This window comes from Somniosus microcephalus, chromosome 29 (assembly GCF_052327205.1).
Source record: "Somniosus microcephalus isolate GS21.2 chromosome 29, FLI_Smic_1.0, whole genome shotgun sequence".
Lineage (NCBI taxonomy): Eukaryota > Metazoa > Chordata > Chondrichthyes > Squaliformes > Somniosidae > Somniosus > Somniosus microcephalus.
In genome coordinates this window covers 19,031,003-19,044,725 of record NC_141015.1, presented here as the reverse complement: position 1 = coordinate 19,044,725, position 13,723 = coordinate 19,031,003, and the positions used below count along the sequence as shown (strand labels likewise).

Below are 13,723 nucleotides of genomic sequence, written 5' to 3'. Positions count from 1 at the left end.
TTTCCAGAGCTTTGATTAAGAAGGGCAATAATCATCAGAAAGGCGCAGTTACTGGTCATTTACAGCCTTGCTGCACTGTAAACTTTCTTAAATATTTGGGCGTCCCTAGCTACTCAAGGCTTCGTTTATCTGGCACTCCCTATAAGATAACTCACTCAGGAATTAAGCTAAACTGGTTTTTCAGTGTTTTATGAACTGGCCAAGAATAGTGGAATGTCTCCAATTCCCTCGGCTCCACCCCTTCAAGCTATCCCTGGTCAGATACAGCATGTTACAGTTATATAAAGCTCTGGCCAGACCCCAACTGGAGTGACTGCGTTCAGTTCTGGGCACCGCACTTCAGGAAGGATATATTGGCCTCGGAGGGGGTGCAGCGCAGATTCACCAGAATGGTACCGGGGCTAAAAGGGTTAAATTACGAGGACAGGTTACATAGACTAGGCTTGTATTCCCTTGAGTATAAAAGATTAAGGGGTGATCCAATTGAGGTGTTTCATATGATTAAAGGAGTTGATAGGGCAATTAAAGAGAAACTATTTCCTCTGGCGGGGGAGCCCAGAGCAAGGGGACAGAACCTTAAAATTAGAGCTAGGCCGTTCGGGGTGGTGTCAGGAAGCACTTCTTCACACAAAGGGTAGTGGAAATCTGGAACTCTCTCCCCCCAAAGAGCTGTTGAGGCTGGGGGGTCAGTTGAAAATTTCCAAACTGTGATTGATAGATTTTTGTTAGGTAAAGGTTACGGAGCCAAGGCAGGTAGATGGATGATCTAATTGACTGGGAGAACAGACTCGAGAGGCTGAATGGCCTACTCCTGTTGCTTACACAGGTTAATGTGGCCATCATAAAAGCAAACCAAGCACTAGAATTCAGCTCTAGAGGGATACTGCTGCAAGCGACTCAGGAGAAAAATCATAGGGTCATTAAAAAGAATTGTGTTTTTTCCATTATCTTTGAATGCTTTTGTTTATTACATTATTGGTGATGTGGGGGCCGGGGGGGGGTGGGGGGAAGGGCTATTTGGCTGGGCGGGGCGGTGGGAGGCAGGAGGTCATGTGATGACATCTCTGGGAATACATCCAGAGTGGCCGACTCTACTTTTGCCGCCGGTACGGACTCTGGAAAACTTCGGCCGTTGCCCGAACATAACTGAAAAGAAATGTTTCTTGTTGGCAGGTGAAGAAGAAACAACTCCAGCTCTTCCCCCTGTTTGAGGACTTCGACCGCCTGAACATCGGCAGCATCACGCAGTCACAGTTCCACCGCGTGCTGGCAGAGCTGGACCTGGAAAACCTGCTGAGTTTGCGGGACATCCGCGTCCTGTGGCATAGGTTCCGCGTGACGGTCGGCAACCGCGACGACGTCAGCTACATTGCGTTCTGCGACGCTGTGTATGACGCGGCCCGCATGGACAAGAGGAAGCCCTAACGCCCCATGGGCTCAGGAAGGAATATCAAGCCCGCCACCTCGCCCCTCCCTCTCCTGTCCCCACCGCCGTGACTCCCACTATCGAGAAATGATTCGATAAAGCTGAGAACGAAGTGAGAAAGCTCAGTAGTTTTTTTAAGCAATGCAGGTAGTTCCCAGAGTACATAGAGCATAGAGAAAAGATATTTTGCCTTTCGAAATTCTCTGATACCTTCCATAAAATTCAGCGATTCAATTCTACCCGTGGTGTTTTCAATATCTGATTTTTCTAATGTCTTATTTGAATTAATTTTTATATTCTTTGGTCTGCATGTTGAGACATTAAACTAAAGCCACGTCTGCCCTCTCAGGTGGATGGATGTAGAAGATCTCAGGCACGATTTGAAGAAGAGTAGGAAGTTCTTTTGGTGCCCTGGCCAACATTCATCTCTCAACCAACCTCATCAAAAACAGATTATCTGGTCATTGATATCGTCTGGATCTTGCTGTATGTGAATTAGCTGCCATGTGACATTACAACAGTGACTACACTTATGTAAAGTAATTAATCGGCTGTGAAGTGCTTTGGGACCTCTTGAGGATGCCGAAAGGTGCTATATCAATGTTTGAGACAGGACCCCCAAAGAGATCTGCTCAGACTTAGTGGAAGGAGGTGGCCAGAGCAGTGAGTGGCACCTCCACAATCCCACACACGGCAGCTCAGCTCCTCGAGAAGTTTACTGACCTGACCAAGGTCAGGCAAGCTAAGAGAGGCCAGCTACACATTCCGAATGCACAGCATTGAGCATGTCTGCCGTTTACAGCCATCTCCCCCTCACTGGGTCAAACTACTTCAAGAATTTACAAACCGAGCATAGGGGGTAGCGCAGGTCCCTTTACATCCCCTGCCCTTCACCTGCAAGTATTCACTCATAGTTAACACTGTCTGGAGTAACATCTGTTCACAAGTAATTGTAGGCTCGTGTCTGAAAATGGTGAGATGTGTAGAAATTACAGTATATATAAATACAGACTAGCTGCCATCTGACCAAACTAGACATTCCTGGACAGTGTGGTGGAGCCAAGTGAGGGAACTATCCAGTGGTAGAGTGCAGTGCAGTCTCAACTTCCAAACTAGGTCGGCGTGTTAACCTTTACTCTAATCATCCTGTACGGCTTCTTGCATTTCCATAGCGATGTTCAAAAACCCTTCTGTTCACAGTGATGAAGGTCGGTTGCCTGGAAACTATCTGCAGTAGTTTTACTGAAAAGAAATGCTTTATCAGATGTAACAGCGCTCAATGGAACTTCAACAGGCCGGCACTGGGAGAAACACATCAGGCTGAAAGCAACTCTGAGGTGAAGTGTCCCTCTCGGCAGAGAAGGAGCTGGCCTCCAGTCAGCACTCCTCCTCCCCCACCCCACCACCCACTCTGGGAACCTTCGATGGCAGACATGTGCCTTTGCCATTGAGTGGTGGCCTGGGAATTGCTCTTTTTTCCGGATGAGTCATGCTTCGGTTTCACGGGCTGGGCTGAGATGGGATGAAGCAATGGGAGGTACCACCCCTTAGGATCCTGTCTGTGTCGAGAGCTACCTATCATGTTGAAGGACAAGTAGCAGTGAGTGGAATTATATAAATAGGCAGCAAAATTACAGCATCGGTGGGTTATTATTTGACATCGGTGCCAAGTATGTGTGATGGCAAGATATTGAAATGCAGTTAAATCACAAAATAAAGCAGACTAAAGCTGAACACCTTGGTTTTGACTGGTGATTATGCTAAATATTTGCCAGCAATCCTACTGTGATTGCTGATAAGTTGTGTAAATAGTAACCAGCTGGCTATTTGGAAGTAGCTTGCGCAGTCATCCTTGTGTGTCATGAGATCATAAAACACAAGCAGGTAAGGCAGCCCATTCTAGTTAGGATAACACGTTCGGTAAATATGGAACTGTACGGCCTTAAACTCTCCTCAATTCAGCATCAAGTTGTTTCTTGGAATGATTCCGGCCCCACTACTCTTCCTGGAGGTTGATGCGGGTATGGGACGTTGGGGAAGGAGAGGACTGCGCTGGGCTGTCACGCCAAGTAGCGTGTTGGAACGTACTGATCAATCGGGCTAGGCTTGGGAAGCCAGCCGTGCCTTTGCAGCTGCACTGCGGCCTGGGTCAGTGGTTTGAGGAGCACCAAGACTGGAAAAATAAAGGGAAATAAAATCTCCTGTCTTAAATGTACTCAGAAATTCTGGTTTACAGTTCCATATTTACCGAACATATTATCCTAACTAGCCAGAGGGATATAAAGAATATGCGATCGCCCCAGAGACCTGGGTGTGCCTGAGTGATACTGCACAATATGAAATATATCATTTCACAACCGAACTGTTCAGGAGTGGCTGCTTAACTGTAAGGTAAATACTGTACCTGTTTCATTCTATGAACTACGCACTGACAGCAGCAAAACTAAATCTCTGCCCCAGGATCTAGTTCCGCCTCCACTTACACACAGATGGTGTCCAATTACCTGTTTGGGATGTAAGCAGCATGGAATGCAGATAACAGCCGGGAAAAATAAATATTGATTCAATCAGGTTTTGCTCGACTCAGCCTACTGTGGGAGCAGGTGAGCACCGGGACATCCTCTCAGCACAATTACACTGCAGTTCTCCCAGAATGTGGAAATATTCCAGCACTTCAAAATCAAGTGGACCGCCAAGAGAGGGAGGGTGGGCTCGAGAGTGAGCGTCATTACAGTGGGGATAGGGAATTCGATAGTGAGAGTCACTACAGTGAGGATAGGGAATTCGATAGTGAGTCGCTACAGTGGGGATAGGGAATTCGATAGTGAGAGTCACTACAGTGGGGATAGGGAATTCGATAGTGAGAGTCACTACAGTGGGGATAGGGAATTCGATAGTGAGAGTCACTACAGTGGGGATAGGGAATTCGATAGTGAGAGTCACTACAGTGGGGATAGGGAATTCGATAGTGAGAGTCACTACAGTGAGGATAGGGAATTCGATAGTGAGAGTCACTACAGTGGGGATAGGGAATTCGATAGTGAGAGTCACTACAGTGGGGATAGCGAATTCGTTAGTGAGAGTCACTACAGTGGGGATAGGGAATTCGATAGTGAGAGTCACTACAGTGGGGATAGGGAATTCGATAGAGTCACTACAGTGGGGATAGGGAATTCGATAGTGAGTCACTACAGTGGGGATAGGGAATTCGATAGAGTCACTACAGTGGGGATAGGGAATTCGATAGTGAGAGTCACTACAGTGAGGGTAGGGAATTCGATAGTGAGAGTCACTACAGTGGAGATAGGGAATTCGATAGTGAGTCACTACAGTGAGGATAGGGAATTCAATAGTGAGTCACTACAGTGAGGTTAGGGAATTCGATAGTGAGCATCACTAGAGTAAGGATAGGGAATTCGATAGTGAGTCACTACAGTGGGGATAGGGAATTCGATAGTGAGAGTCACTACAGTGAGGATAGGGAATTCGATAGTGAGAGTCACTACAGTGGGGATAGGGAATTCGATAGTGAGAGTCACTACAGTGGGGATAGGGAATTCGATAGTGAGTCACTACAGTGGGGATAGGGAATTCGATAGTGAGAGTCATTACAGTGGGGTAGGGAATTCGATAGTGAGTCGCTACAGTGCGGATAGGGAATTCGATAGTGAGTCACTACAGTGGGGATAGGGAATTTGATAGTGAGAGTCACTATAGTGGGGACAGGGAATTCGATAGTGAGAGTCACTACAGTGGGAATAGGGAATTCGATAGTGAGAATCACTGCAGTGAGGATAGGGAATTCGATAGTGAGAGTCACTACAGTGGGGATAGGGAATTCGATAGTGAGAGTCACTACAGTGGGGATAGGGAATTCGATAGTGAGAGTCACTACAGTGAGGATAGGGAATTCGATAGTGAGAGTCACTACAGTGGGAATAGGGAATTCGATAGTGAGAGTCACTACAGTGGGGATAGGGAATTCAATAGCGAGCGTCACTACAGTGGGGATAGGGAATTCGATAGTGAGAGTCACTACAGTGAGGATAGGGAATTCGATAGTGAGAGTCACTACAGTGGGGATAGGGAATTCGATAGTGAGTCACTACAGTGGAGATACGGAATTCGATAGTGAGAGTCACTACAGTGAGGATAGGGAATTCGATAGTGAGAGTCACTACAGTGGAGATAGGGAATTCGATAGTGAGAGTCACTACAGTGAGGATAGGGAATTCAATAGTGAGTCACTACAGTGAGGTTAGGGAATTCGATAGTGAGCATCACTACAGTGAGGATAGGGAATTCGATAGTGAGAGTCACTACAGTGAGGATAGGGAATTCGATAGTGAGAGTCACTACAGTGAGGATAGGGAATTCGATAGTGAGAGTCACTACAGTGGGGATAGGGAATTCGATAGTGAGAATCGCTACAGTGGGGATAGGGAATTCGATAGTGAGTCACTACAGTGGGGATAGGGAATTCGATAGTGAGAGTCACTACAGTGGGGATAGGGAATTCGATAGTGAGAGTCACTACAGTGAGGATAGGGAATTCGATAGTGAGTCACTACAGTGGGGATTATGGAATTCGATAGTGAGAGTCACTACAGTGAGGATAGGGAATTCAATAGTGAGTCACTACAGTGGGGATAGGGAATTCGATAGTGAGAATCACTACAGCGAGGATAGGGAATTCGATAGTGAGTCACTACAGTGGGGATAGGGAATTCGATAGTGAGAGTCACTACAGTGGGGATAGGGAATTCGATAGTGAGTCACTACAGTGGGGATAGGGAATTCGATACTGAGAGTCACTACAGTGGGGATAGGGAATTCGATAGTGAGAGTCACTACAGTGGGGATAGGGAATTCGATAGTGAGAGTCACTACAGTGGGGATAGGGAATTCGATAGTGAGAGTCACTACAGTGGGGATAGGGAATTCGATAGAGTCACTACAGTGGGGATAGGGAATTCGATAGTGAGTCACTACAGTGGGATAGGGAATTCGATAGTGAGAGTCACTACAGTGGGGATAGGGAATTCGATAGTGAGAGTCACTACAGTGGGGATAGGGAATTCGATAGTGAGCGTCACTACAGTGAGGATAGGGAATTCGATAGTGAGAGTCACTACAGTGAGGATAGGGAATTCGATAGTGAGTCACTACAGTGGGGATAGGGAATTCGATAGTGAGCGTCACTACAGTGAGGATAGGGAATTCGATAGTGAGAGTCACTACAGTGAGGATAGGGAATTCGATAGTGAGTCACTACAGTGGGGATAGGGAATTCGATAGTGAGAGTCACTACAGTGAGGATAGGGAATTCGATAGTGAGAGTCACTACAGTGGGGATAGGGACCTGCTTACAGTTTTGGTCACCACATTACAGGAAAGACATGATTGCACCAGAGAGGGAACAGAGGATACTTACGAGGATGTTGCCAGGACTGGAGAATTTCAGCCATGAGGAAAAATTGGATAGGCTGGGGTTGTTTTCTTTGGAACAGAGGAGGCTGAGGGGGGATTTAATTGAAGTGTATAAAATTATGAGGGGCCTAGATAGAGTGGATAGGAAGGACCTATTTCCCTTAGCAGAGCGGTCAATAACCAGGGGACATTGATTTAAATTAATTGGTACAGAGTATTAGAGGGGAGTTGAGAACTTTTTTCACCCAGAGGGTGGTGGGGGTCTGGAACTCACTGCCTGAAAGGGTGGGAGAGGCAGAAACCCTCATCACATTTAAAAAGTACTTGGATATGCACTTGAAGTGTCGTAACCTACAGGGCTACGGACCGAGAGCTGGAAAGTGGGATTAGGCTGGATAGCTCTTTTTCAGCCAGCACAGACGCGATGGGTCAAATGGCCTCCTTCTGTGCCATAAATGTCTATGATTTTTTTAATTTATTTTAATTTTTTTATTCGTTGATGGGATGTGGGCGTCGCTGGCTGGCTAGGCCTGCATTTAGTGCCCATCCCTAATTGCCCTTGAGAAGATGGTGGTGAGCCGCCTTCTTGAACCGCTGCAGTCCATATGGTGTAAGTACACCCACAATGCTGTTAGGACGGGAGTTCCAGGATTTTGGCCCAGCGACAGTGAAGGAACGGCGATACAGGTCCAAGTCAGGATGGTGTGTGGCTTGGAGGGGAACTTGTAGGTGGTGATGTTCCCATGCGTCTGCTGCCCTTGTCCTTCTAAGTGGTAGAGGTCGCGGGTTTGGAAGGTGCTGTTGAAGGAGCTTTGGCGAGTTGCTGCAGTGCATCTTGTAGATGGTACACACTGCAGCCACAGTGCGCCGGTGGTGGAGGGAGTGAATGTTGTAGGTGGTGGATGGAGTGCCAATCAAGCGGGCTGCTTTATCCTGAATGGTGTCGAGCTTCTTGAGTGTTGTTGAAGCTGCACTCATCCAGGCAAGTGGAGAGTATTCCATCACACTCCTGACTTGTGCCTTGTAGATGGTGGAAAGGCTTTGGGGAGTCAGGAGGTGAGACACTCGCCGCAGAATTCCCAGCCTCTGGCCTGCTCTTGTAGCAACAGTATTTATATGGCTGGTCCAGTTCAGTTTCTGATCAATGGTAACCCCCAGGATGTTGATAGTGGGGGATTCAGCGATGGTAATGCCATTGAATGTCAAGGGGAGATGGTTAGAGTCTCGCTTGTTGGAGATGGTCATTGCCTGGCACTTGTGTGGTGCAAATGTTACTTGCCACTTGTCAGCCCAAGTCTGAATGTTGTCCAGGTCTTGCTGCATATGGACACGGACTGCGTCAGTATCTGACGAGTCTCGAATGGTGCTGAACAGTGTGCAATCATCAGCGAACATCCCCACTTCTGACCTTATGATGGAGGGAAGGTCATTGATGAAACAGCTGAAGATGGTTGGGCCTAGGACACTGCCCTGAGGAACTCCTGCAGTAATGTCATGTGATTGAGATGAATGACCTCCAACAACCACAGCCAACTTCCTTTGTGCTAGGTATGATTCCAACCAATGGAGAGTTTTCCCCTTGATTCCCATTGACTTCAGTTTTGCTAGGGCTCCTTGATGCCACACTCGATCAAATGCTGCCTTGATGTCAAGGGCAGTCACTCTCACCTCACCTCTTGAGTTCAGCTCTTTTGTCCATGTTTGGACCAAGGCTGTAATGAGGTCAGGAGCCGAGTGGCCCTGGCGGAACCCAAACTGGGCGTCAGTTAGCAGGTTATTGCTGAGTAAGTGCCGCTTGATAGCACTGTCGACGACACCTTCCATCACTTTGCTGATGATTGAGAGTAGACTGATGGGACGGTAATTGGCCGGGTCGGATTTGTCCTGCTTTTTGTAGACAGGACATACTTGGGCAATTTTCCACATTGCCGGGTAGATGCCAGTGTTGTAGAGTCACTACAGGATGGGAGAGAGCGGTGGGAGGCTACAGTACACTGCTTCAATACATGCACCCTCACTCTAATTGTAAGCAACCTATTACACAAATCAGCCAAGGTTCCCACTCCTGATGACTTTTTCCAGTAATCCCAAGTGAAACTATGGAAACAGGTTAACATTGGGCTGACTGGGAAAGTGTGTTCCACACAGGTCACAGAATCGCAGGGTGAGCGCTCCAGGATTGTTTTGCTCCTCTTACATAATTAAAAGCCTCGAGGATTTTTAAACCTTGACAGGACGCAAACTCCTTTCCATCAGTTCCAAAGGTCGGTCCCACAGCAGTGCAGGAATATGCCATCAATTCCTGAGAGTTTAATGTTTACCCTGTTTTGTTTCCTGGCCCTGTACAGTTTGTCATTCAGGCCTGAGTAGCATCAAGATATTGGTAGATTGGGAGCGCCCTCCACATACCAACGCAGGGGTGGAGCAGTGTTTATTGTACTATTATTTGGAAAATGAAAAGCTCACAAGAGGTGTGACCCATCAACATTTAGAGCCCTGATTTGGATGAGTCACTGCTTGCATAATTTGGAAATGTTTTAAAGCTGCATATTTTGGGATCTTCCCCCACCCCGCCGTCCCATGGACTTGTTTTAAAGGCGCTGGCTGGTGTAGTCGATGGTTCCAGGCGCAATCATTGGTCTGAATTAGTTGTGGCAGGGGTCAAGGGCAGTAACATTGACCTGGGCACCCCTGGGCTAGGGAAGAGGAAAAATCCGCCAGGGTTCCCGCTCTTGATCATTATCCGGTGACTCCCACTGGGAAGTGCATTGGGGTGAGGGCAGGATGGAGTTCAGCAGTGGTGCCTACCACAGTCTAATAGTTTGCCAGCACACCGCCACTTGAACAAGGTACTGAAGAGTGGTCTGTGCTCTTGGAGCTGTGTCCCAGTGAAAATGAGCACTTCTTGCAAAGAAATTCATCAGTATTTTTGCTCTCTACTGACTCCCTAATTCACTATCAACAAGTTTGTTCCATTTTCTTCCCTTTTCTGCCCTCTTTTCCTAAAGGAACTGGCTCATTCTGGGGCATCGTATCATGCATGCCAGCTGGCCTCTGGTACCTTATTCAAGCAGACCAATTTTTACTATGAGCCTCGACATTGAGAACTGGCAGACTATTCAACTACAGGGAGCATCACAGTTCTGACTATTACAATTCTGATGCCCTTTGAACTTGATGAAATAGACTTTGCTTTGACTTTTTTCATCATTATTTGACTGTTATGAGCTGGACACTGTGATTAGCTTTAGCTCAATACATGAGCTCGGTGCCACAGTTAACTCTCATTTGGTTCTCTGGGTAGTTTCAATTGTTACGTTGGGTGTGAAGGTTTAACGTTTGCTACCACAGTAACTGCCACATCTTTAGTTGTATGTTAGCAAACAAACTCACTGATTTACGTTTAGACCTGTGCCTGAGGGAGCTCTATATTGCATGCTTACCAGCTCTATCCACAGTCATAGTTGTCACATGAAATCTGTGTTACCTGGAAACAAAAATCATCCTTTTATGTCAATGATCTGCAGATATGCCACTATTACAATAGCCAAATTGGAATTTACATCGATTTCCAGTACACTTACAGAGGTTGCTCAGAGAATGCTAAGCCCTCACTCATTTCCTTGTCTCCTTTAATACTTGTCTCATAGGTAGAACAACTTTGCAACGTTTCTCATTTTTAGCCCACGTGAGTTAATTGCCCACGATATCACCCTTGGTCAGTTGAAGAATGATTTTTTATGTGTTCAAAAAGCTGACCGAGGTGGCAGACTTCTGAAACAAGATACAGGAAACTTTTGATTTACCGGCACCTAAATAACCGGAAATCTCGGTTAACCGGCAAAATTCAGGAGTAGGTTCAGGTAAGCTTTACTTCATATTGTACTTGCCTCCCTCGATCTGTTGCTGTGCAAGGGTGTGGCTGCAGCTGTTGCTAAGCTACAGAGACGCTTGGAACTTGTGGCCATTGTTCTGCACCTGTTGCTAAGCAACAGGGTTTGTTGCTTTATACAGAGCTCTCAGCTCTCCGTATCTTTTACTATAGCTTTCGGTTATCCGGAATTTTTGATGAACCGGCACCACGTCGGTCCCGTCGGTGCTGGATAAAAAAAAGTTTCCTGTAAGTACATGAAGGAGAAAGGAATAGAAGGATATGCAGATAGGCTGAGATGAAGTAGGGTGGGAGGAGGCTGGTGTGGAGCATAAACACCAGCATGGATCAGTTGGGCCGAATGACCTGTTTCCGTGCTGTAAACTCTTATGTAAAACTGGCTCCATGGAGCCACCTAATGGCCAGAGCCTGCACTGCACTGTGACAGTTGACATACCAAAATTGAATGGAAAATGTTGACATAGCAATTTGTAACAGTAAATGACAGAAAAGCATGACCAAAAATCAGGAAGTAGGTTTTGCGAAAGTGCAAGATTTTTAATAATATATTAAATATATATATTTTTTAATGTGTGAATCATTCCACTTAACAAGTTGAGGGATGACAATGCTGGCGAACGGAACACTTATTCCAAGTTGCACTTCTAAGGGATAAGTATCCGACCTCTTGCTCCCAGTAAGGAACCTTGCCCATTGGGAGTGCATGTCAGACATTCTAGCTTGCAGTGTGCCCGGTTTTCTGACTATTAATTAGAATAATTAAATAAGAACATAAGAAATAGGAGTAGGAGTAGGCCATACTGCCCCCTGAGCCTGCTCCACCATTCAATAAAATCATGACTGATCTTCGACCTCAACTCCACTTTCCTGCCCGATACCCATATTCCTCGATTCCCCTAGAGTCCAAAAATCTATCGAAGACTTGAATATTTTTTTTATTCGTTCATGGGATGTGGGCATCGCTGGCAAGGCCAGCATTTATTGCCCATCCCTAATTGCCCTTGAGAAGGTGGTGGTGAGCCGCCTTCTTGAACCGCTGCAGTCCGTGTGGTGAAGGTGATCCCACAGTGCTGTTAGGGAGGGAGTTCCAGGATTTTGACCCAGCGACGATGAAGGATCGGTGATATACTTCTAAGTCAGGATGGTGTGTGACTTGGAGGGGAACTTGGAGGTGGTGATGTTCCCATGCGCCTGCTGCCCTTGTCCTTCTAGGTGGAAGAGGTCGCGGGTTTGGGAGGTGCTGCCGAAGAAGCCTTGGCGAGTTGCTGCAGTGCATCTTGTAGATGGTGCACACTGCAGCCACGGTACGCCGGTGGTGGAGGGAATGACTGTTTAAGGTGGTGGATGGGGTGCCAATCAAGCGGCTCAATAACTGAGCATCCACAGCCCTTTGGGGTAGAGAATTCCAAAGTTTCACAACCCTCTGAGTGAAGAAATTCCTTCTCATCTCAGTCTTAAGTGGCTGACCCCTTATCCTGAGACTATGCCCCCTAGTTGTAGACTCAGGGAAAACAACCTCTCAGCATCTACCCGGTCAATCCCCCTGAGAATCTTATATGTTTCAATGAGATCACCTCTCATTCTTCAAAACTCCAGTGAGTATAAGCCCATTTTACTCAATCTCTCATCATAGGACAACTTATTGCAGCAATGTGGGGGATTTATTTCCTACACCAGCCATCTTTGTGGCCTCCCCCAGTGAGATCACCAAGTCGTATCCAATTCTTGTCATGTGCTCCATGTCACTTTGCAACTGGATTGGGACGGCCTGAACAGAGACAATTAAATACCCCGTGAAACGTAACAGCGATTTCTCTGCTGGGGCCCTGGGAACGTAACTTATTAGGGTTAGGTGATGGAGGATAAAGCTCAGTATCAAACTCTCTGTACCTGCCCTGAGGAGGATAACAAACCCCAGCTTCAGGGTTGGAATATTCTGTCCATATACTGGAGGTTTGTGAGAAAGTGGTTTTTATTCCCTGGAGTATAGGGGGTTGAGGGGGTGATCTGCTCGTGGTTTTTAAAATATTGATTGGGTAGATAATGGAAAAACTATTTCCTCTGGTGGGGGAATCAAGAACAAGTTGACATAATCTTATAATCAGAGCTCGGCCCATGTTTGGTGGGAGTTTGCTAACTTGGAGTCCCACGTGCAATATCGTGTGGTCTCATCCTCCCACCTCAGTCTTGTGATCGCCCCAAAGTTTGTTGGCGATTCCTGGCTTCAGGGATGAATGAATGCTGTACTGGAATGACCTTCCAGTGTCGAGTTAAAGTAAGTAAAGTACTGCTACAAAGCTGGAACTATCTTAACGTTCAGCAGTGGTGAAGGTTTGCTATTAAAACGATAGGCTCTGGAATTTTAATTGAAGGTTTCCATCACCGCTATGAACGCTGCATTTATCCCTCAACAATGCCACTGTAGCAGATTATTGGGTTATGTATCTCGTTGCTGTTTGTGGGAGCTTGCTCTGTGCAAATTGGCTGCTGTGTTTCCCTACATTACGACAGTGACTACACTTCAAAAGTACTTCATTGGCTTTGGGATGTCCTGAGGATGTGAAGGACACCATGTAAATGTAAATACTTCCTTTCTTATTTAGAAAAGACTTGCAAATCCCACAGCCAGATGGGCAGTAAAGGTAGCAAAATGTACGGACACTACAGGGGAAAGTTGTTGTGTATGTACCTTTAAGAGAAGAACTGATTCTATACTGCAGTACCGGCAGTGACCACCCCTGTATATAAAGCCATAGCAGGCTTCTGTATTTCAGTCTTGAGTTCCCCGCTGTTCAGTAAATACCTGTTTTATTGTTCTCCTGCAGTCCGAGCATTATTGATACCCGGACACTACACTGGCGACGGGCAGGTTTGAACTCACCTGCAGTACTGCATCACCTCACGGGGATCTTTTCCCTGAAGAGAAGCTTCTTGGAGGTCGAAGTCAGAATGGCGGGCGTCGACCGCGGGCAACC

General features: G+C 46.6%; 1 protein-coding gene across 1 annotated transcript in view; it reads left to right on the top strand.

Moving 5' to 3' along the window:
* Positions 1-2,972, top strand: part of LOC147098516 (uncharacterized) — a 58,238-nt gene extending 55,266 nt beyond the window's left edge. Inside the window, exon 15 of the mRNA XM_085970311.1 lies at positions 1,174-2,972. Coding sequence (XP_085826437.1) covers positions 1,174-1,425 — 252 coding nt within the window. The 3' untranslated portion in view covers positions 1,426-2,972. The remainder of the gene's footprint in view (positions 1-1,173) is intronic.
* The last annotated feature ends 10,751 nt before the right edge of the window (positions 2,973-13,723 follow it).